General features: G+C 46.9%; 1 protein-coding gene across 1 annotated transcript; it reads left to right on the top strand.

The window, feature by feature from the left end:
• Window positions 1–13,035: 13,035 nt before the first annotated feature.
• Window positions 13,036–20,955, top strand: LOC124647132 (protein RCC2-like). Its single transcript, XM_047187115.1, has 16 exons — window positions 13,036–13,234; window positions 13,407–13,468; window positions 13,542–13,609; window positions 13,773–13,894; window positions 14,377–14,482; window positions 14,653–14,704; window positions 14,785–14,902; window positions 15,000–15,030; window positions 15,188–15,211; window positions 15,292–15,416; window positions 16,370–16,451; window positions 16,597–16,716; window positions 16,826–16,879; window positions 16,963–17,032; window positions 17,619–17,658; window positions 20,618–20,955. The coding sequence occupies exons 1-16, from the start codon at window positions 13,036–13,038 to the stop codon at window positions 20,953–20,955; spliced, it is 1,611 nt and encodes a 536-aa protein (XP_047043071.1).
• The last annotated feature ends 3,521 nt before the right edge of the window (window positions 20,956–24,476 follow it).

Here is a 24,476-nt window from a genome sequence, read left to right on the forward strand (position 1 = left end):
GCGGCGCGACCCGGGGGGCCGCGCGGCCATGTGGTGTGGCCCCCTCGGCCGGCCTCCGACGCCCCCCTTTGGACTACTTATCGGGTTCGACCTAAAAACGCACGGAGAGAAGTCGAAGTCGCCAGAAACCCTCCAGAGAGCCGCCACATCGCGAAACTCCGTCGCGGGAGCCAGAAGTCTCCGTTACGGCACTCCGCCGGGACGGGGAGTGGAGGAGATCATCACCGCCATCACCGCCAACGCCTCTCCATCGACCAGCCATGTTTCCCCCATCCATGTGTGAGTATATCCCCCGCTGTAGGCTGAAGGGGATGGTAGGGATTGGATGAGATTGGTCATGTAATAGTCATAAGATTGTTAGGGCATAGTGCCTAGTATCCGTAGATGTCACTTTTATGATATTGTTGCAACTTGTTATGCTTAATGCTTGTCACTAGGGCCCGAGTGCCATGATCTCAGATCTGAACATGTTATTGATTCATGAAGATATTCGTTGTTTATGATCTTACCTGCAAGTTGTATACACATGTCGTTGTCCGGAACCAATGGCCCCGAAGTGATAGAAATCGGGACAACCGGAGGGGATGGTAGTGATGTGAGGATCACATGTGTTCACGGAGTGTTAATGTTTTGCTCCGGTACTCTATTAAAAGGAGTACCTTAATATCCGATAGTTTCCCTAGAGGCCCAGCTGCCACCGGCTGGTAGGACAAAAGATGTTCAAGTTTCTCATTGCGAGCACGTACGACTATATATGGAACACATGCCTATTGATTGATTAGTACTTGGATACCGTTTTATTATTATCCGCAAATGCCCTTGCTTTGATTGTTACATGAGTTTCTCTCATCCATGCAACGCCAGTTAAATCCGTCCCTGTGCCTACGAGTATTTTAATCCTGCTTGTTTACTATAATCACTACTTGCTGTCTTTATTTCATTGCTTGCTTGTTATTTCACTATTTCCACTGCCATAGAACTTGTTACTACGATAAACTCTTGCGAGCAAGTCTGTTTCCGAGTGCGGCTGAATTGACAACTCCATTTGTTAAGGCTTACAAGTATTCTTTGTCTCCCCTTGTGTCGAATCAATAAATTGGGTAATACTTCCCTCGAAGACTGTTGCGATCCCCTATACTTGTGGGTCATCAGGCAGCTGACCCCGAACTCCATCCTCCATCTATCCATCTTCGTCGCTGTCTGCGAGGCCTTCCTCGGCATTGACCCTCATTGGGGTCTTTGGAAGAAGATCTTCTACGTGAAGCGCCATAATGACAGCAACGGCCCCCCCGTCGTTGGTGGCGTCGGCTTTGTTGTCAGGAAGGAGGTGGACTATCTCGATTACCCGATGAAGGAGTCCGTCCAAGGCTGGCGCAACAAATGGTTTTATCTTCGAGATCCTTCAGTATCTGGGAGATGCTCAAACCTTCCTCCCTTCGAGGACAAACTGATTGCTAAGCCGAAGAAATCCTAGCAAAACACCCTTTCTCCCGACGAAAAATTGACAGCCGACAGGCTGTTCGATCAAGTAGTCACTCTGAAAAACACGGGAGGCTTGACAATTTGCGGCACTGAGGTCGTCTCAGTGTTCTTGCAGCGTCGAGTGCAGCCGTTGATGTCTCGCCCCCATCAACTGTGGCTTTATTCGGGTAAGGATGATGAATCCAGGGTTAGCTCTGCCGATCTTTCGGCTGATGATCTTCGGGACGAAGTCCGTCGCCTGACATGTCTTAGCAAGAATGACAATATCGTCCTGATATCAGCTCGTCCTCCTTATGATGCTGACCATCCTCCAACCGAGGTAATTCTTCGTTTATTTTTACTGCCGACATCCTTTTTTCTGTTGTTTCTCATCAATTTCCTTTTCTTTGAAAGGCGCTTGCAACTGCTCGAAGCTATCCCCCTACTCGCGAAAGTGGTGTAGATTTAGAGGATGTTGACGAAGATTCCGATGGGACCGAGGATGCCCGTCATGTCCTTGAGGACAGCGATGTCCAAGGGGAAGAGGCCACTGAAGATGACGCCTTCATCAGGGGTAGGCGTCGGAAGCAGGTACACGACGATCTTATCGCTTCGGCTGAATCAAGTCCTCACGGAGGCGATAATGATGCCGATGATGCCGCCGCGCCTCCTCCTGCCAAGAAGAGCTCAACAAGCGTCTTCGCAGGCGAAGATGATCTTGACCTGTAAATGTTTCTTGCTCCCTCCTTGAATTATTCCTTGTCATCTCGTATGCTAACTGCCCACTGTTTTTAAGTAGCTCTGATGACGATGATGATGAAGTCCCTCTCGCAAAGAGGGCGAAATTCGTCTCCGAGAGAGCCGTATCTGCTAAAGAATCTAATCCTTCACCCGCAAAATCAACACCTCCTTCTCGAACAGCCGTAGAGAAGGTCCCAATGTCGACAGTTATCCCTCCTGGCAACGTTCCTGCTTCATCGGCTGGTCGCGATCATGTGAGTATTTAACCCGCTTCATTTTACTAGATTCTCTTTTATCGGTTGGATCCTTATGAACTTATCTTGTCGCAGCCGATCTATGCCACAGTCGATGCCGTGGCGGAGTTCGCCGAAGAGTTCACGCGACTAGAGTTAGAGAACTCCCAACTTCGAAAGACTGTCAGATCTTCGGCTGATCAGGTCTTTGGAAGCCAACAGGCTTGCCGCCGATGCCAAGAACGAGAACGTCTTGCTGAAGGAGGAGGTAAAGAAGTTGAAACAGCAGCTGAAGGATGAGCAAGACGCCAAGCATGCAGCGGCAGCTTTACTCGACAAAAAAGAAGGCACCCTTCGCGAATCCATCAAGGAATTATTAGGTAAAACCCGCAACTTGTTGAAGAGTGTTTTGATTATTGATTACTGATCTGTCTTTTCCTCAGATGCTGCTGACTTAACCGTCACACGTCGTCATCAACTTCGAGAGGATTCCGTAGCCGACGCCTTGTCGCTTGCTGCCGAGTCTAACATCCAAGTGCTTGGTCTTTTGAAAAAGGCCAGAGGGGCGCTGTCAAGATTATACTCGATGATCTTCCCGAAGATGAAGGATGACAAGACTCTTGATGATATGGCGGCTTCTTTCCTTGTCGACCCTTCTGAGCCTGTGGAGGTATTGAAACGCCGCAGCCGTTTATTCGGGGCGGTTCTCACCTTTCAATTACTCATGGGGCATGGGATGGAATCAAACTTGGAGGAGTTGTCCAAAACGTTGCCTGTCGATAATGACCATAACTTGATCGACCTTGAGCCTTACAAGCGATCGGCAGTCACTTGTGCGAATCGACTTCTGAAGCTGGTGGACGAAGCTCAAGCCAAGCCTGTTCCCGAATCCGCCCCTGGCTCGTCATCAGCGAATCCTTGAACTTTTTATTTGACTTATTGTAAATAAGACCAGTCGCGACTTCGTTGTAGCTTGATTTTACTTCGGCTCTGTTGCCAATTCGAACATGCTTTGAACATGCTTTTGAATGTATCACACATGCCCGGTGTTCCCGATGGGAGTTTTTACTTGTTACTTAATCTGAATTGAGGATTGCACTGCAGATTCCTTCATCTTCTTCTCGTGCTGAGCCTTTTCCAAATCCTTCGAGTAATGATGAATCAAGCCTCGTTCGCCGCTTGCGTGACCAGGTGTCTAGTTTAGACAAAGATATCACTTCTCTTCGTGCAATGGCGGCCTTGGTGAAGAAAAAAGGGGAGACGGCGATAGCTATTGAACAGTATGTTCTTGATGGTCTGCATACTGCTACCGAAAGTTTGGGCTGTAAGTATTAGCCCATGTTTACGTTTTTCACGCAACAGTTTCAATTATTCCCTTAACTGGTTCTTATTCCTTTCCAGTTGTAGCTTCAGATGCGGCTGAAGAGAACAAAAAGATCCACGAAGAGGTTGAAGCAATGACTGACGTTGCGCACCCGAATCATGGCTTATGGCTGCATCGTCCGAAGGCTGTCGTCATGGCGAAGTTCAAGTATCGGGTGGGGAAGGCGCATTACTATTTCGATAAGTTCCACGCTCATCTTAAGATGGTTTGGAGCACCTTGTTTCCCCTAGATCAAGCACATGAAACCTTATCTGCTTTGTTCACCCGATTCAAGTCCCCCGAAAGAATTCGGCAGTTGGTGCGGAAAGAACTCTTGGCGGGTGCGGAGCTTGCTCTTGCTTCAACATTGGCATGTCACCCGTCTCTGGACTTGGAGGCCGTAGCAAATACTGAGAAGAACTTGGGCCAATATTATGATGCCGCCAGAGGTCCTGCATACACCATCGTTTCCCGGATGGAGTCGTGTCTTGAAAAGGATCTGAAGGCCCATTGGGGCCAGGAGGCTTGACTATGAATGTAATAGCCTTAGTCCCTGTATAAATTTATTGCATACGTTGTACGCTATAATAATTGTTATTTTATTTGTCGAGGGCGGCTGAGTGATCAATTCAACCTGCTCTCCCGACGACTTCGTTGAATTATGCAATGTTATTGCGAAGCCTTTGTGTAAGTTTTGTAAGAGCGAGACCCGTCGACTTAGTCGAGGAATTAGACGCTTGGCATCGTCACTCGGTGCACCGGTTTGAGCCTTATTTTGTGATAATGTAACCATCGACGGCAGCACTCGCGTATTTTTCCGAGGCTTGGATTGGTTGTTTTCTTTTTGTGTGCCACTAATCTTAGCTCTCGTTGAGAGTATTTAATTAATGACACTGCGTGTCTTATGGCCAGCGCTCCCGATGGGAGTAGAGCCGAAGGTAAGGGCCGTAGTCGATTTGTTCGAGTGATGTGGCCTGAATTGAAGAAAAGGATGCAAAGAACCTGATTAAAACTTTTATTCATAAAGAAAAATCAACCTTAAAGGCAATAAGAATAATTGCACCCTATGTATAGAACCGTCGCAGGTGTGCGATATTCCATGGGTTTTCGACATCTTTTCCCGAAGTCGGATTTTTGAGCCTGTACGCTCCTCCTGGTATCACTTCGGTGATGACGTATGGTCCTTCCCATGGAGACTCGAGTTTCGAGGGTCTTTTTTGCTTTAACCTTAGTACCATATCTCCAACGCTGAAGCATCGATTGCGTATTCGTCGACTGTGGTAGTTTCTCAGCGCCTGCTGATATACCGTGGTCCTGGCTAAAGCAACGTCTCGAGCTTCATCTAGTAGGTCAACGGCATCTTGTAATGCGGTATTGGAAGAGGGTTCTGTATATGCCGTCACTCGAGGTGCTTCGAATCGAACATCGGCTGGTAGGACTGCTTCGGCTCCATGTACCGGAAAAAATGGGGTGTGCTTGCGTTGACACTGTTCGGCGTGGTACGCAAACTCCATAGTACTGAAGGTAATTCTTCGACCCAAGCTCCCTCTGCGCCTGTAAGGCGTTTCTTGAGGCCGTCTCCTATTAAACCGTTGATCCTTTCCACCTGCCCGTTTGTTTGCGGGTGAGCCACTGATGCAAACTTCAGTTTTATACCCCTGTCATCGCAGAATTCTCGGAATTCTTTGGAGTCGAAATTGGTTCCATTATCTATGACGATACTGTGGGGTACGCCGAACCGACATGTTATCTCCTTGAAGAACTGGACTGCTGTTTTTGCCTTCTGGTTCCGTACTGGTACTGCCTCGATCCACTTTGTGAATTTATCGACTGCGACTAATAGGTACGTGTGTCCTCCAGGCGATGATCTCGGCAGTGGCCCAACTTGATCGAGTCCCCATTGAGCGAACAGCCATGCCAGTGGTATCGTCATAAGGTCTGTTGCAGGGGCGTGCGGTTTTGGAGAGAATCGTTGACAAGGGTCACATTTCATGACCAAATCTCGAGCATCCGACGCTGCCGTTGGCCAGTAGAATCCTGCCCTGAAGGCTTTTGCTACGAGAGCCCTACTTCCCGCATGGTGCCCGCAAGTTCCCTCGTGTATCTCGCGCAGCAGTGCTTTTCCGTCGTCGATGGCAATGCATCTTTGGAAAATACCAGAAATGATGCGTTTGTAGAGTTCACCGTTTACTATGGTGAAAGCTTTTGATCGCCTGATGATTCGTTTTGCTTCTACCGGATCCGCCGGTAGTTCCTGCCTTGTCAAGTATGCCAGGAACGGTTTAGTCCATAATGGCTCGAGGAAGAGAACTTGCTTGGCTGGGAGAGCTAGAGCGTTATCAATAACTTGCTGTGGGCTTGCTTCTGTTTCTTCAGTCGATGGTTTTGAGGGTGTCGGCGCTTTCTCTTTTATTGATCGCTGAGTGATTACCTCGTAAAAAACTCCGTCTGGGATGGGAGAACACATGGAACCGATGTTGGCTAAGGTGTCAGCTTCCTCGTTGCTGGCTCTGCCGATATGTTTGAGCTCACACCCCCCAAACTTGGCTTCCATGTTCTGATACAGCTGTCGGTAGGCGATCATGTTGTCGCTAACTGCGTCGCATAGGTTCATCGACTGTTGTACTACCAAGTTTGAGTCCCCATAGATTTCTAGGCGAGTCGCCCCACATGCCTTTGCCATCTTCATTCCATGCAGCAGTGCTTCGTATTCTGCTTCATTGTTTGTCGGTAGAGGGAAATTCATACGCAATATGTACTTCATCTTATCTCCTTGCGGCGATATCAGCACTACTCCTGCCGCAGCGCCTGTGCTTCGCTTTGACCCATCGAAATACATTATCCATGAACCTGACATGTCGGGTGCCACCGGTGTCTGGGATTGAATCCAATCTGCCATGAAGTCTGGGAGGATTTGGGATTTTATGGCCGTTCGGTTGACATAAGTTATGTCGTGAGGCGCTATCTCGATGGCCCATTGGGACACTCGACCAGTGGCTTCTGGATTGGTCATTATATTTTTCAACGGCGCCTCGCTCACAACGATAATCGGATGCTCGGTGAAGTAGTGTCGTAGCTTGCGGGCTGATCTCCATACTGCATACGCCAGTTTCTGATGATGGGGGTACCTTTGTCTTGCGGGCGTAAGTACTTCACTAAGGTAGTAGACGGGCCTCTGTACGCCGTGGACTCTCCCTGCTTCTTCTCGTTCGACGACCAAGACGCTGCTGAAGACTTGGGCTGTCGCAGCTATGTACATGAGCAGCGTTTCCTTCTCACGGGGGGTTACAAGGACTGGATACGTCGATAGGATCTTTTTTAGATTGTCGAAGGATTCCTGTGCCTCCTTTGTCCACTCGAATTTTTCCGATTTTTTCATCAGATTGTAGAAAGGCAAAGCTTTTTCTCCCAGTTTGGCAATGAACCTGCTGAGTGCTGCCAGACGTCTTGCCAATTGCTGCACTTGGTGCAGATTCTTTGGCGGCTCCATATCGAGAATAGCTTTGATTTTCAAGGGGTTGGCTTCGATCCCTCTGGCCGAGATGAAGTATCCTAGTACTTGCCCCCCTGGGACCCCGAAGAAGCACTTTTTGGGGTTTAGCTTGATCTTATACATGTCTAGGTTGTCAAAGGTTTCTCGCAGATCGTCGACGAGGGTGGCAGTGTGCTTTGTTTTTACCACAATATCGTCGATGTAGACCTCGATGTTTCGCCCGATTTGTTCTCCAAGACAAGCTTGCATGCAACGTTGATAAGTTGCTCCCGCATTTTTCAACCCGAAGGTCATGACGTTGTAGCGAGAAACGCCGTGTGGAGTGATGAAAGCGGTCAGCTCCTGGTCTTCCTTCTTCAATTTGATCTGGTTATACCCAGAGTAAGCATCGAGGAAGGAGAGGCGATCACATCCGGCTGTGGAATCAACTATCTGGTCGATTCTAGGCAGCGGGAAATGGTCTTTCGGACAATGTTTATTGAGGCCGGTGTAGTCGATACACATACGCAGAGCGGTGGTGTCCTTCTTGGGTACCATTACAGGGTTAGCCACCCACTCTGCTTCCTTAAGCTCTCGGATGAATCCTGCTTTGCGAAGTCGATTGATTTCTTCACCAATTGCTTTCCTCTTGGGTTCTGAGAACCGACGCATCGACTGTTGTACCGGTTTGGCTGTCGGATCGACATTAAGGGCGTGCTCAGCGAGTTCCCTGGGGATACCTGGCATGTCGGATGGTTCCCATGCAAATATCTCCCAGCGCTCACGGAGGAACTCGATGAGCGCGCCTTCCTATGCGGCCGTGAGGTCAGCCGATATATTGACCGTTTTCTTCGGGTCAGTGGGGTGCACCTGAAGCTTCTTGGCTTCCCTTGCAGCGTCAAACTCGTCAGATCTTACGTTTCGATTATCGGCTAGCGGCTGCGTATGGTCCACAGCTGCGCCGATTGCATTGAGCTCCTCCTTAACGCCGAACTTTGAGGCGATCTTTTGGAATTCTCTGTCGCAGGTGTCTGACTTGGCGAAGCTCCCGTGAACGGTTATTGGGGTTCCGTTGTTGCCCGGCATCTTCAGTTTTAGGTAAGCATAATGGGGCACAGCCATAAACTTGGCGAACGCTGGTCTGCCGAGGATGGCGTGATACCGAGACTCCCGATCGACAACTTCAAACTCGATCTTTTCTCTTCTGAAATTGGTGGGCGTGCCAAAGACTACGTCCAATGTTGTTTTTCCGAGAGAGTAAGCGGGCCGAGTCGGTATAATGCCGTGGAACCCTGTGTCGGATTCTCTTAGCATATCAACTGTCAAACCCATAGCTTTCATCGTGTTGGCGAACAGTAGGTTTAAGCCGCTTCCTCCATCCATGAAAACCTTACTCATGTTGTACCCTCCGATCTGCGCCTCGAGGACCAGAGCTGCGTGGCCTGGCCTAGGGACAGCTTTCGGGTGATCTGTCCTGTCGAAGGAGATGCTTTGCTCTGACCAGTCGATGAATTCAGGTGTATCAACCATGGCAACTTCCGCGTATTTCACTTCCCGCGAGAATTTCTTGATTTCCCTCTTTGATAAGCTGGTTTTGTGGATCATGCTGACCTGCCCGCGCGGTTCTGGGAATACCTCGGCTGGCACGTACTCATCCTTCTCCATTGGCTCGTACGGTTCCGGGATATATGGCTCCGCCCGATAGCTGTAAGATCTTGCCTTTTTCTCCATTATGTGAGCTCTCGACAAGGCTTCATTCCTGAGGTCATCACAGAACTGTCGAATTTCTAGGAAGTGTCGGCAGTTCCTTAGTAGGTGGCTGGATTTTTCCCGTCCGTCCTTCGGGTCGATATAGGAGTGGAGGTAGCATGGCGCATCGAGTTGCTCAGTGGCTGATAGGTGCGGTGAACGGGCGCGGCCATGGATCGATTGCATGCCCTCCTGTTCTCGTTCTCCATAATATGATTCCCTCCGCCTTTTCTTTCTCCCTGTCGCGTGATCGAGGTTTCCTCGGTTACCTCCACGCATGCTTCCGGGCGGGATTTCCAAGGTTGCTGCCTGAGTATCTTTTGTTGGGACCGGGGGGCTCGAACCGGACGTGCCCGCCCTCGGGAGGCGAAGAAACCCTCCGGAGTCGATGATGAAGCGAACGCCTCCAAAAGTGGTGGTCATGTCGTCACTCGATTCTGAAGGGACCGGGTGCGACGGCTTGAGGTGAGATGCGAACTCGACGGGCTCGTAGTAAATCGGGTCTTTCGGTCCTGGAGGTGTTGGTGAATCGAGCACAAACGCCGCGGACGTGACTGAGTGCGCCGATGCCCTGCCTTGTGCCGACGGGGTTCCCACGAGACGGCGCCAATTGTCGAGGGAGCTCCTCGGCAATGCCCTCCGATAGGGGCTTAGGGTTGATGGAATACCGCAAGGCGACACGAGACATCGGTACGCGGACAAGCGGGGAGAGCGATTTACCCGGAGTTCGGGGCCCTCGATGAGGTAAAACCCTTACGTCCTGCTGTGCTGTTCTTGATTATGATGAAAATAGTGTTACAAGGGGGTGCCGAATAGTTCGGCTGTGATCTCGTCGAGATAGCTAATCGCTAGGGTTACCTAGTTCTAAGCTTACGTTGGCTAAGATTGCTAAGATTGGTCGTGTCCTCGATAGCCCCTCTCCGGCCTTTATATAGGTGGCCGGGTCCCAAGAGGTTTAATCGAGTACGGGTAGGTTTACAATAGATCTATCTCTAATCTTTCCTTCTTCGGCTCTTTCCGTGTCTTGTACTTCAAGTAATCTTTCGCCGCACCATCCTAGTGGCCCATCTTGCCTTCGAGTGCCTTCATGGGCCTCCACCTGGGCCGTATAGGGTAGAGCAATAGTGATTACCCGAAGGGTAATGCCCACGTCACGCAGCTATGGGCGGCGAGGCGGGCGACGAGGCGGTCGATGAAGAGGCGGCCGATGGGGGCGTCGCGGGCGACGGGGGCGCTGCGGGTGCCTCGGGCGTCGCGGGCGACGGGGGCGCTGCGGGCGCCGCGGGCGACGGAGACGTCGAGGGACCAGGCGGGGCCGGCGCAGAGGGGGCCGCCGCGGTCAGTCGTCGGCGCGCGACCACAAGGGGGCTAGCGGGCGCCGGGGGCGTCGCCAAGAGTCCCTGCTGAAACGGAAAAACCAACTCGTCAAAGTACACGTGCCGGGAGGTGAGGACACGGTGTGAGACCGGGTCGTAGCAGCGGTAGCCCTTGGTGTTGGCGGGGTAGCCGAGAAACACACAATGGAGAGAGCGTGGCGCAAGCTTATGCGCGGCGGTGGCAGCAGTGTTAGGATAACACCGACAGCCGAAGATGCGGAGGTCATCATAGGCGGGCGGCGCACCGTAGAGTAGGTGATGCGGCGTGTAAGACCAACGCACACGACACAGGCGGATGTCGATACACCACCGGCGCCGTCCTCGATTCATCCGTCATCCTTCTTCCGGCGGCTCGACGGTATCCGGGCGTCGATGACGCACCGGAGGACATTCTCGTCTACACCGCCGCCAAGCTCTGCCTCTCCGCCGCCCCGCTACGCCGCTCCCCAGCAAGAACCCTAATTTCGTTCCCCTCACTTCTTTCTGTCTCGCGAGCGACCAACACATCAGGTCCAACCATTTAACCCCTTTCGGTGCCTGGCCCACATCTGACAAGAATCCCAATTGATACACCACTAATCTCAGCTTAAGGTTTGATTTGGACAGGGATTTGTTAGTTCAGGGTGCAAACGACAGAAATTTAGATGTGGGGTTTTGATTCGCCGAACCACTACGAATTCAAGGTTTAGAATAGACTTTTTCCTTTGCTAATCTAGCTTGGAGATCCTGAGGGAGGCGATGTGTGTTTGTTCTCCGCGAAACTTTGTCATGGGCCCGAACTTTTATTCAGACCTGGGCTCTGTCAACTTGGGCCTGACCAACTTTGACCTGTCAACTTGGGCTCTTCTTCTTCGTTGTCTTCCAATATAATCCCTCTTTCTCCGTGCTTGGTCCAACAATTATAGCTGGGCATGAAACCGTTCTGCAGCAGGTGGACGTGAATGGTCTTTGAGGTAGAGTAATCCGTCATATTCTTACAGGAACTACATGGACAATAGATGAAACCATTCGACCGCCTGTTTGCCTCATCCACGTTGAGAAAATAATGCATGCCATTAATGAAGTCGGGATGGCACCGGTCACCGTACATCCATTGTCGATTCATCTGCATTTTATATGTATATCAAATATCATTAATTACACAACATAGTGGATATATGAGTGACAAACTAAATTAATATTCAAGTTCATCAGATAAAACTAAGTTTTTTTTATAAAAAAGAAGAGGCTCACCGAGGTTGTACGGTGCCGGCTAGGGGACGACGCTGGCGATCGACGGCGGTAAGACGGGGATGATACTAATTAAAACCTACAAAATATACCATAATTTCAGCTCAAACTGATTATAAAAAATTAAAATCCCTAACTTAGGAATTTCATCGAACACCTTGCTAGCACTAGAAAAATAGTACGAGTTAAAACTACCAAAGAGATGTGCTAAATTAGGAACGCCGGAAGAAAGGATGATATTGCTAACCGTTGGATAGATGAATGCCCTTAATCTTGTTAAAATGGTGGAGAAAAAATAGAGATTTGTTGGAGTGTGAGAGGTGCAAAAATTTTGTGTGTGAGAGGAAGAAGAGAAAAATGAGATGAAGAGAAGAGCCGGCTAGGGGACGGGCTCGATGATGATATAGGGGCACCCTTTGGTACCGGTTCGTGTTAAAACCGGTACCAAAGATCCTGCCGGGCCCCACCAAGCGTCTGACAAATGGCTGAAGACATTTCGTACCGGTTCCTAACACGAACCGGTACGAAAGCCCCTCACGAACCGGTGCCATTGCTCCTCGCACGCCTGAGCCCGCGAACCAGTGCAGATTGCCCCATTGGCACCGGTTCGTAAGGAACCGGTACCAATGGCTTAGATGGATGCCCCATTTTCCACTAGTGATAGCACTTGGTAACATGTTCATGTGGTTCGTAGCAATACGAAGATCAGAAAAGATCAAAAGCTTCCTCCGCCTCGGACCTGATCCGTGCGTGGCGATTGATTTGGTGATTAACCCACACATGCACTTGGGGCTGACTCGATCGTGGCTCTGCCCCATAACGATCGGGGCTAAACAGAGCGAATAAAAACAACCGGTAGATTGAAGCTGCAACTCGATACCGAGATGGAATCGATCTCAGGGCGGCACGTATGAAAAGAGCAGCAGCAAACAGTCCGAATGAAAAAACGGGGTGAGAGGGCTGGAGGTGCTCTTAGGACATGTACAATGGTGATATCTTAGCAGTGTCACGTAGGATAAATGCTGAGGTGGAGAAAAGAGAAAGATAAAAAAAGACTTTGCCTGATCTGTTAGCACAATCTCTCTCATAGGATGTCTCGTTATTAAAGATAAGACTATAAAACAACCCGGTATATACATTATATTTTATTGTTATATCTAGATTACGTGTGGCAGGATTAAGATAAAACCATCTTATCAACCATTTCACATCCAAGTGTCCGATGCGAAAGCCAGCGGCGTTACGGTTGGCCGGTAGCCGACACATAAATGAAGCCCCGCGAAATGTTCCGTTATACTCACTCGCTTTCAAACTCTGTTCCTCACTCGCTTCCCCCAAATCCCCTCCAACAGTCGTCCGCTTCAGCCCACCGAAGAAAGCTAGGGTTTCCCGGTCGGAATCTCCGCAAGAATGCCGGCCAGCGCCTCCGCGGAGGGCGATGAGGAGAAGCCGGCGGGCAGGGAGCTGCTGTACTGCGGCACGACGCGCTTCGACATCATGGGCCGGAAGGTGAAGGGCGTCATGCGGGGCAGCAGAGGCAACCTGGTGTCCCCGGCGCGGCTGCGCCCTCTCGTGGGCGTGGACATCCGCTTCGTCGCCTCCGGATGCGGTGAGGCTCCTCCCGCCGCGCGCCGGCGTCTCAGATGGTGCTGGTGTTACGTCCTGGTTTATTTCTTCATTTAATATCCTAGGCCTAGTTTGTGCGTGCAAATGCTTGAATATCTTGGAATATTTGTAATTTGCTAGGTCATTTTGCTAATGGGTTCCTGTACTTTGCCCAGCGGCTTGCCACTGTGTTGCGTTGGGCGCTGACGGCCGTTGCTTCACATGGGGTCGAAATGAGGTATTAGCACCAGTCAGTCGATGGCTCTACTTCTCTGCTTAGATCTCTTACTTAACGCTATTCTTTCGAGCAGAAGGGGCAGCTGGGGCATGGGGACACTCTCCTGCGTAATCTGCCCGCCGTTGTTTCTGAACTTTCAAAGTAAGAAAACCGTCCGCACCGCTGAACCTGTTTCCTGCATTTTAACTGTTTAAACAGGAAGTGTGTACTGCGTTGCTGAATTCATGAATATATACCATCTTCTCCAGTTGAAATGAATAATCCAATTGTGTTGTGCGTTGTCTCGACACATTTCTGAATGCAGATACAACATCATTTCAGCAAGCGTTGGAAGAAATCATACGGTGGTCGTAACTGACGATGGGAAGTCCTTTGCATTTGGTGACAACAAACATGGGCAATTAGGGACAGGATCACTAAGGAAAGGTTTGGTATCCTTTACTTTTCGTTTTTTATGATTGATATGACATAAGTATTATTGCACCAAATACAGTTGTTGTCTGGGAAATCATTCTGAGCTTGGATAAATTGTGGCTATATCTGCTTGGAGCATACTTCTTTTTGACAACTGAGTCTGGTATTTGCTTGACTAGCCAATTAGTATTATAGTCGCCTACATCTCGTGTATGTATGTTGTATTGTTGTTACTGCAACCTATTCTTAGAATCTATGTTAATGTATGGCAGGCATTTCAAGTTGATAGATTTACATCTCTACTTGTTTCGGTGATAACCATTTAACATATTTATGCCATATATTTGAGCATACTGAACTTTTCATTGTTCCGGACGATGGAGTAGTTCTGGCAATGTTATGGGAATGTGGCCATGCTAGCAGCTTGTTTTCCCGTTTGGCCCGGTTCGTACACTGTTGTTATTTATTATCCCTGACTCCCTAATTTGCGGCAGGAACTGAGGTGTCGCCAGCCCCCTGCCTTGTGACTGAAGCAACTAATGCTGTTTGTGGTGCTGACTTTACTGTCTGGCTGTCATCAGTTGAGGGCTCTTCAATACTGTATGACCTTACTGAAACTTAAAGATTAGCAACCTATTTTGTCTTTCATAACAAGAATGATCATCTTTTCATGAGAACCTTTTTCGATTAGTATATGCTTTAGCTGTTGTTAGTATTTTTGTTCCCTTGTCAATTTTTGAAGCAATATTTTATTCTTCTGTTCTACTCAGCACAGCAGGCCTTCCCCAGTACGGCCAACTTGGTCATGGAAGCAACAATGAGGTTGATTGCTACTCTGTAACACAGCACACCTACTGTGTTTGCTATCATCAATGTTTGTGACTTGATTTATGTTATTACAGTATAACACCAAAGTTTCATCGGTAAAGCTATCATATGATCCTCAGCCCCGCCCCAGGGCAGTAGCTACATTATCTGGGAAAACTGTTGTTAAAGTTGCATGTGGAACAAATCATACCGGTTCTTTTCCTTTCTTCCTTTTTCTTGGTTAATGTGTTTCTTCAACCTTCATGATTAACACTGATCTTAACACCTTTGCTATACTTGGATGTTGCAGTTGCAGTTGATTCAAGTGGCTTTGTTTACACGTATGTTCCTTCTCTGCCATTTGCTTGACAATGTTATATCTAGATTGTTGTGACTTACTGGTGTCTCTATATAGTCCTTTTCTGTATACTTAAATATAATTGCTTTAAGTCCCATATATATATTTCTATTCTCTCATATAGTTCCTTTATTTACCAGATGGGGTTTTGGTGGATATGGAAGGTAACTTGTTCCTTTCATGCATATCACCATAATCATGATGTGTCCTACATTGTTCATCTGTCCACTTTCTTAATATGTAGGTTGGGCCACAATGAACAGAAGGATGAGTGGCAGCCTCGCCTTGTTCAAATATTTCAAAAGAACAATATCCTGGGTCCCAACGACATTATCTCAGCTGGTTCTGCAAGTTCGGCGTGCACTGCCGGTGGTATGATTCACGTGTTACTTTTTCATGCACCCTGGGATAAAATTACTAGAGGAGTTTATTGCTTGGGCTATATCACGAAATACACTAGAAAACCCCAGCTTTGAGAATATAGTTTGGCTATCATACATGGATCAGGTAGCTATTGTATGGAATTTACCTTGTACCTTGAGCTGATACTTAGTTATGTTTGTGCTGCATGTCTTGCTAAGATTATTGCACAATTCAAAATTCAAGTGAAATGGCATAGAACTATCGAGTTAGTAATGGAACTTTAGCCTGTTGCGCACCAACCCTCAAGCCTGGCAAACATAACTGTAGTTTCATATTTTGGCATTTCTCTGTGTTTGCGCACATATGCCTGTAAAACCATATCATTCAGCTAACATAGCTGAAAGCTGTTGAATGTTATTGCGTTTTAAGTTATGCTCCTGTGTGGGTAATTGTTTGAAAATCTGACCTGAAAACTTGGGTATTTTGATAATATTGCTCTTGAATTATTCCATTTAAATGAAAAAATCGTGTGAGGATTCTTTCTCACTTTCGTTTTCCCGTCATACTGCACGCACATAATTTGCTATACAAGAGCCTCTCTAATCATTGAAGTGGGGTGCTATAGACAGTGGGTCCAGAGTGATATGTGTTTTCAGATATGTAAATCAAATACTTTAGCAGGTTTGGGTTCAGTTGATTACATAAGGAGACATATGGCATGATTCTTGCTCATCCTATTTTCATGTGTTTGGGTCTACAGTCTACACTCTACATTAAATCTAGTAGTCCCTAGCTTTTATTCTGCTGGTTAGATCTCATACCACATGCGACAAGAAAATAGTATTGTTATTATATCTTGTACTCTGTCAATCAGACTGGTGTTGAACTGTTGATTGTGCTGCAATATATAGAACTACAATTCTTTTTATTAATTGTTTGTCATTTGGTTTGATTATTAGGTCGCGGGCAGCTTTACATGTGGGGAAAGCTGAAGAATTCAGGCGATGAGTGGATGTATCCAAAGCCAGTTACAGATTTAAGGTTCCTTGCAAACTGTGAATACCATAGTGATGAACAGTGCCATAGATAGCTACGCGTCAGTTTAGCTATTCTCGTTATTACCTTACTGTTAGAATATTATTATCCTTTGCTTATTTTTTTTGAAATGATCACTTCTTTGTTTCAGCGGTTGGAACATCCGCTGTATGGCTTCTGGTATCATGCACCATGCTGTTGGCGCAGATGACTCTTGCATAAGCTGGGGTCATTCTGAATATGGAGAGCTTGGTTATGGCCCTACGCAAAAGTACATCTATTTAAAATGCTTGTACTATGTGAAATACAAGTCTTGCAACCGTAGATTTTAACCATTGAACCTCTCTTACTGGTTATTGTCACATTATAATGTAACACAGGTCATCTGTAAATCCTAAAAAGGTTGACATTCTTGAAGGAATGCATGTTACAAGGTAATTGCACTAAATCAACATGTGAATCTAGCCGCATCCTTTGTTCATAATATAATCAGAATTAAGTCCAGACACTTTTGCAGTGTGGGTTGTGGAGTTGGGATGTCTCTGATTGTTGTGGATAGGGCAAATGTTGGTGATAAGATTGACCAGGTAACTAAATGGGTTTTAATGCAAGAACTGTTTACCTGCTTAAAGTTACTTAGATGTTAAAATTTAAGGAAATTTATTTTGTTATAATTATTTGTGATGCTAAAGCTAAACAAAAGAAACATGTTGAATGAATTAGCAGCATGGCTTTGGGTCATGTGATGTTAAAGTTGAGGTGTGTCTGTTAACATTAAACACGTCCTAAACAACGGAACCAAAGCATATGCATGTTAGTAAAAGAGCCAGGTGATCAATCATGGACACATGCTAATGATGAGGAATTAATTTTCTAAAGGTTACAGTGAAACAAAAATGTCTTGAAAATCTCGATTCATGAACCCTTTTAGGCAAATTGTTTGCCTTCTCAATTTAAAATGTCATTATTTACATATACCCCCGTGAACCCATCCTCTTTCTTTTTGGTTATTAGTTGCCATGTCCTGTACTGCTTAGATTGATGATAACATGGATTATTTTTGAGTTTGTTATGATGACTAACTGTTTGTTTTCTCAACTGTTTGTTATTATTTTTGATAATAACAAACTGTGATTAGTTCCCACGGTCTAATATACGTGTTTGTTTTCTCAGCTGGAGACTTTTGATGGGGATTCTGATGCTTTGTTTCAAGGTGTGCATTTAGCTTATTATTTTTGAGTTTTTTACGATGACACATTTGTTACACCGGACATATGTTTGGTAAATATCATTCCAGTTTTGGTTTGATCTGTTACAAAAGATACTATCATCCTTGCTCAAGGTATTGAAACCAGGTAATTGTCACTCGTTTTTTCAGAGAACCTCTACTTCCCTCAACATCGATACAGCAAAGAAGAACATGATACAAATACGAGCCAGCAATATGCAACGCACGAAACAGGTACTTGGGAGGTCACCTTCCCTTGTATTAATTGTAGATAATCATCCTTGTAGCCAGTTTTCCTGGTTAAGTTCTGAATTTATATAGTATTTATATTCATAGTTTCATACATCATTAAAAAAAATGATGCATTTCAAATATTTGATGTAGTATAAGATTAAATATTTACAAGTATTTACAAAGCAACTGTGAACAAATGCTAGAAGGATGAATGAGAAGTCATAGCATGGAGATTTATCCAGCTTGAAATTGGGAAGTTGTAAATTTCAAATAGAAGCAACTAATAAAAATGATCAAAACTTTGAATTGATAGCACATATTGTCCGTTTGCTAATGTATACTACTGAGAACCAAGAATTATGAATTAGCAAGTGCGTTTGTAAATTGGCTTATGTTGCAGTATGCATATGCAGTATCCAGCTTACTAGATGCAATCTTAGCTGAATGTACGGCTTAAAACAGCCATGTAAGTGGTAGCTCTGTTCAAACTTGTTAATAGTTTGTTTTGCGTACTCATAAGTCGTAACATAAAGGACCAGGGGGGAAACCCTAGCCGCCGCCACCTCAGGCCCCCACCTTCCTCCCTTCCTTGCCTCGCCACCGCCGGAGGGGGGCCGGCAAAGCCGCGCGCTCCCCGAGGAAGGTGTCGGTGGGGCGTTTCTTCCCCTCCCGCGTCCATGGCGAGAGGGAGCTCGCTCGGGCGCGGCTCAGGGCGGCGGGTGCAGCGGCGGGCGCGGCGATGTTCTGCGGGCGGGGCTGCGTGCGGCTGGCGCGGCGGCGCTTTTGGCCCCTGGCAGCGTGGTGGAGGTGTGCCTGGAGGAGGAGCTTGGTGAGGGGCGCGACGGGACGGCGGCGCGGGGTGTCCCTGGAGGAGGAGCTGGGTGAGGTGCGTGACGGGACGGCGGCCCCGGAATCCTCGGCGGTGCCGCGGCTGCGGTGGCCGCGTGGGCAGCGCGGCGGCCGGATCTGGGAGCTCTTGTCTGCGGGCTTCGGCGTTCGTCCTCGAGCCCCGCGATGTTGGTCGGCGTCCCCTCTATGTGGCGTTCCGGCGGCGCCCACGATGCTCTTCGGCGGTGCTCCGTTGGCTACAGGTGCGTTGCTCCGGGGGTCGCGATCCAGCGGATGCAGGTGGTGGTCTGTGCCGGTCCTTGTTGGGCAGGCGCGAGATTTTGGGACTCTTTGCTGGGTGAAAGCTTTGTCTTGGCGGCCGGCCAGGACCGATGACGGTGACGCCCATGGGCGCCGCATCCTTCTTGAAGGCGTCGTCGAAGTGGGTGTCTCATGATCTCCGCCCGGGCTCTCCGGGGGAAACCCTAGATCCCTCGCGGGATTGGGCGTGGGCGGCGCTCTTGTGTCGCTTTGCCTCTTGGGGCCTCGCTTTGGAGGGCTTCTTGAGTGTTTTGGTGGTTCGGCGGAGGCGGGTTCGTCTTCGGCCAGGCGGGGCGCGGCCTTGGGGCCGGCATGGTAGTTGGAGCGGTGGCTCCGGTCTTTCGCCTCCGCCTGTTGCATTGAGGTGTGGTGTCGACCTGGTTGGTCGTCGACCGTGTGGAGCGCAACCTCGGGGCTGGTGTGTGGTGTCGTGTTGTAACGGTTTTTCGGCCAGTTTTCCTCATAAACGGGCTAACTCTTTTCTCCTATATCAGGCAAAGCTTTTGCCTCGTTTCAAAAAAAAAGTCGTAACATGGAAGGGCACTTTTTACATATAGCCTAGTATGTGGTCCTGCAGACAGAGTCCTCGCTTGTAACTTTTTTTTTACATACTCTCATTTCCAATCAAATTAGTTAGTTATCTTATCAATAGTTATTCTGTGCTTAGTTTCAATCTGTTCTTTGTACAGTTTGGAACTGTTACGATCATGGCCTTACGTATGTCGGCTGCTCCACCTGTAGAGTATTAGTACTTCTTAAAATAGCACCAGAGGGATTGTAGTAGAAATCTAGGAACATATGAATTCAAATTCTGCTGTTACATCTCAATTACACCCCAAGATTATTTAAATATGTCCTTTGCATGCTGCAAAGGTTTCCATGAAGACTAGCCCATTACTCCGCTTGTGCTACACTTTGTCAAGCGCACTACAAGCTGGCCCAAGTTTTAGCTTAGTTACGGATTCAAAAATCACTGGTGCCAGGAGAAGAAAATCGCAAGTAGGTTGTTGGACATCGTTAGTTTTGGTCTGTTCACGCTGCCACGATTCAGGTTGATTTGTTTTGAATTCAAGTATTCTCCTTCTAATGTCGGTCCTAATGATTTCGGAACGGAGAACATATCGATAAAGTGAGATGTTCTCCACTGACTTCCTTTCAGATCAACAATTGCTCAATCGTTTTCTGCATTTTGGTCTTTAAATTTCTTTCTTCTGTCGCCACTATGTCAAAGTATCGGCACTTAAGATGCATGGAATTCTGGATCTTATTTTCACTCACTCGAATAACTTTTCACTTGTGCCTTCTTCATGTCAAACTTATGTTGGATACTTCTTTCATATGTAATATGTATTAGTCATGTGTTTTTAGTGCACCTAAGATGTTAATTTGATGCCACTCTGCTACCCCATCTTCAGTGTGAAAAAGGTTAAACTGAACTTAAGCTGGTTTACAATGGAATTGTTTTAGACTGCTATAAAGCGCCTACCGTTTTTTCCGTTCACAGTTCTTTTGTTCACCATCTAATCATGTATTATTCTGAATTGTTTCACTGCAGGAGCAGAGACGCCGGACAAGGTGACCAAGAAGGCAACTCCCGCCGCCAACTCAAGGTCCAACAAGCGCAAGACTACTGTCGATCATCCGAAACCAGAAGACGGCACGGATGGGAGCGGAGAAGAGACCAAGGAGGTGCAGCGTAGCCACGGGGCCTCTACTAGAAGAGGCAGAGGCAGGGGAGCCAAGACGGCCGCGACTCCGGAGCCAATGCCGTCCGGAAGGGGCAGAGGCAGAGGTCGTCCCAAGAAGGGAACCGGAAGCTCTGACCCTGCTCCCCTGGAATCCGGGAGCTCTGGACGAGGCGGAAGGAAGAGTGGGAAGCGAGGGAGGCCTCGAAAGTGATGGGTCGGATAATACTCGGGCTTGGCAACGTATTTTCTTTTTGTCAGATCAGCATCAGCTGACAGCAAGAGTGGTTTCTTACTCTTTGACGCTGCCATGCAAAGTAGTACTACGAGCCGTGGGGCCTAATTTCGACCTACTAATCTAATGGACTGGACATGGCGAGGGCTGGATTCATTTCCGTCGTGCGAATTGTGGATGCTAGCTATGAACAACTAGTGGTTGGGGCGCCCCATGGGGAGCCTCCTCACCGTACGGTGGCTGTCCAATCCCATCCCAATAGCAATCATATTTTATTTTATATGTTTGTTTTTTCACCACTCCTACCCCAAACGCTGCCCAAATGCCTCGTCAATACGAAAAAAATACAGGTTACGGGAAAAGCAATAATCAATCAGGCTGTAGGAAAAGCAAACGTTACATGTTACATCCCCTGTCCATGATTTTTCTGCTAGTGGCTAGGTTACAGCTCATACACCCATATACACCCCCACACAGCTTAGCTGGAGTCTTTTTAATGGACGTGGATTAATCTATATCTACCTGAAGTAGTACATGTTACCAGAAAACCGTCCTCCTTGCCATACAGTAGCAGCCCAATCTCATCATCCCAATCACTGCCCAATTTCGTTTTCTGTTGGTTCCTTTTTGCCGTATGCTTCGATCAATTCTTCTGAGGGTTCGTCACAGCTCTCTTTGTTCACAATTTTCCTGCTGGCATGCCGCCCTTGTCTGGTCTTCGATGTGAAAGCTCTCGGTCAGATGCTTCATCAAGTCATGGGAGGCACTTTTCTTGGACGGCATGCATGGTCGTCTTACCAGGAAACTGTCATGTCATCCCTATCATCATCGATTAATTCTACCAAAAAAGGGAAAAGAGAAAGGCCTCAGTAAATGGTGTTATATCTAATTACGACTGAAAAAAAAAGAGTAGGCAAGAAGCATGATAATACTTTCATCAGTGAAATAATTCATCCTAAATGAGCTATATAAATAACTAACATGACATAAGCATGTGCAAAACCTTTGTTTAATCTCAAAATAGGCGTAACCCTTTCTAACAAAAATTAGAATGCAAAAGAGAGTTGAGTCCAACTCAATGTGGATATTAAAACATAATGAGCAATAGAGGAAAACAAGTTTATTCAGTTCACATAACATTCTTCAATAATAGAACAATGTGGTTTTTTTGGCCCATGAAGGTAAATCAACTCAAGTCTGCGCATCATGAAAGATGAAGTACCTTACATAAAAATAATGAAATGCGGTGCTAAATTATGTATGGCACCATGGCGAACGTAAATCCTTATTTCATACTATTTACCTAGTATAATTAGATTTATGAAGGGCCAATCATCGCCCCAAATACGACACCCGTTGGCAGACTATGGAGAGATGGAAGATACATCAAATCTATCTCCAACCTAAAAAGAGAAGGCCGCAAGGCATTGTATAAAATGAATACGGTGCAAGACTAACTTAAGACAGTTAGTACAAGGGAATTTTATGATGAAACAGGTAGGAGCTCACATTCCTTTTCTTTTTAGAAACTTCATTATACTCTGGTCTGACCTCTACCATCCAATTGTCCTAGTGTTCATAACCTATATCTGGCAGGCAACAATCTTGCAGCGTCTTATTTATCTCTAAATACTCAGGAATGTAACTACCCTAAACATTTTCTACAATGGAGATAAATGCTATGGATACACCCTAAGATGAAAAATGTATCATTAGTATGCATTAGAGTCTCTCTCAAATAGATTATCATATAACCTTTTAACAATACTGCTATTACATATCGTAGCAAGAATTAATAAATTGGAGGGAATGTCGTTGTACCAATGTACCTATACTATATATGTCATTCTGTCAATGGAAGAATCAAAAATGTTTAGAGCAGCAGAGCAGTGTACCAATGTACCTACACTGTTCTCACATGAATAATATTTTACCTGAGCTTCTTCGAAAAAAGCCATTTAAGGAAGACGTACACACGCGATTGGAACTATGTCAAGTATCTGATGGACATGACAAGACAATCTTGGCATTGTTAGAGATATAGGAGCAGAAGCACAAATTTAACAGAGTTAATAGTGGTGCAGAAGTTAGTTTCTCTAGACCCTGATTATCCCAGAATCGATGTATGAACAGAAGCAAAATGTTTGAAGAAACCTTGGTCAACAAGCGATTAGATGAACTCAAACAATTTGGAGTGCCCCATGCTTCCTAGGATGATCTTTGGCCGTATGAATCAAGCAGTTATGGAATAACAACATTGTATACATTCCTTCAAATGCAGAAAAAGGAAAATGCTACCATTATAAAGTCATAGTACCCTGATCTGTTTATTGTTACCCCTAATTATGAGCTATAATAGAAAACGTGAACCATGATCAACATGATTGTTCAAGAAGAACTGAAGAAGCAAAATAAGACAAATAGATTGTACGTTGCAAGAAAATAGTATGTAAGAAGACCTTGTCAGGTCTGTAATCATTTCTGGAAGATCAGGCGGGTTGGCAATGAACATGGAAGCTTCAATCATCCAAACCCATTTCTTAAAACTTTCATGAACTTCTGATCACCTGCAAAAGAACAAAAGGTTAGATTCTTACCAGAACAAAAATTTCATGGTGGCAGGTTAACAAATTTATTTATTGCAGGAAGCAAATAAAGCAGACAGTCCTAGAACAATATGCAAATAGAGAAAATATTTGACCAAATTGTCATGAAAATAACATGTAAATCTTCTAAATTAATTACCTCAATTCCCACATAGGGAGCCACCTGAATTCCAACTAATTGAACATTCTCATGCAAACTTTGCTACACATACAGTTTATGTCATGCGGATCTCAACAAGTTTCAGCTAGGTCTAGATACAGGGAAATCATGAGCTTGAGTTTGTGAACATCATCTGGTAGGGGCTAGGGTTCTACCGGGTCTAGGGCGGAGATTGTATGGGTGGAAGTGAGGGCGGAGAGGTTGGAGAGCTCGGCGCCGGCGGCTGGGCGCCGTCGCGGAGGAAGAAGGCGGCGGCTAGGGTTGCTGCGGCGGGGGCGCAGGGGTCTCCCGTCTCCCTTCAGGAGACGAGACAGTAATGATACTGAATATTGTCTCATTAATCTCGAAGGGATACAAGTGTTTATATAGGAGGACGGCCTCCTCTAAACCCTAATTTACTTGGGCTAAGCCCATAACTAGCCACTAGTGGGCTTCCTACGCGTATAGGTCAAACCGACCATAACATCTCTCCCCGCCTTCTCAAACAGCTCGTCCTCGAGCTGAACTTCTGGAAACTGCTGGCGGAGATCTTCAAGCTTCTCCCAAGTCGCCTCGTCCTCGGGCAGGCCTGTCCAATGCACCAAGACGTGCCAAACACCACGGCGCTGCTGGGCCTTCAACACGCGAGCCACACTCGCCGGGGCAGGCTCGAGACGCCCATCCGAAGTAGGTGGAAGAGCTGGTGGTGCGAAGGAGGGTCGCCCGGTAGGCCTTCGGGAGACCGACGTTGAAGA

This window comes from Lolium rigidum, chromosome 4 (assembly GCF_022539505.1).
Source record: "Lolium rigidum isolate FL_2022 chromosome 4, APGP_CSIRO_Lrig_0.1, whole genome shotgun sequence".
NCBI lineage: Eukaryota > Viridiplantae > Streptophyta > Magnoliopsida > Poales > Poaceae > Lolium > Lolium rigidum.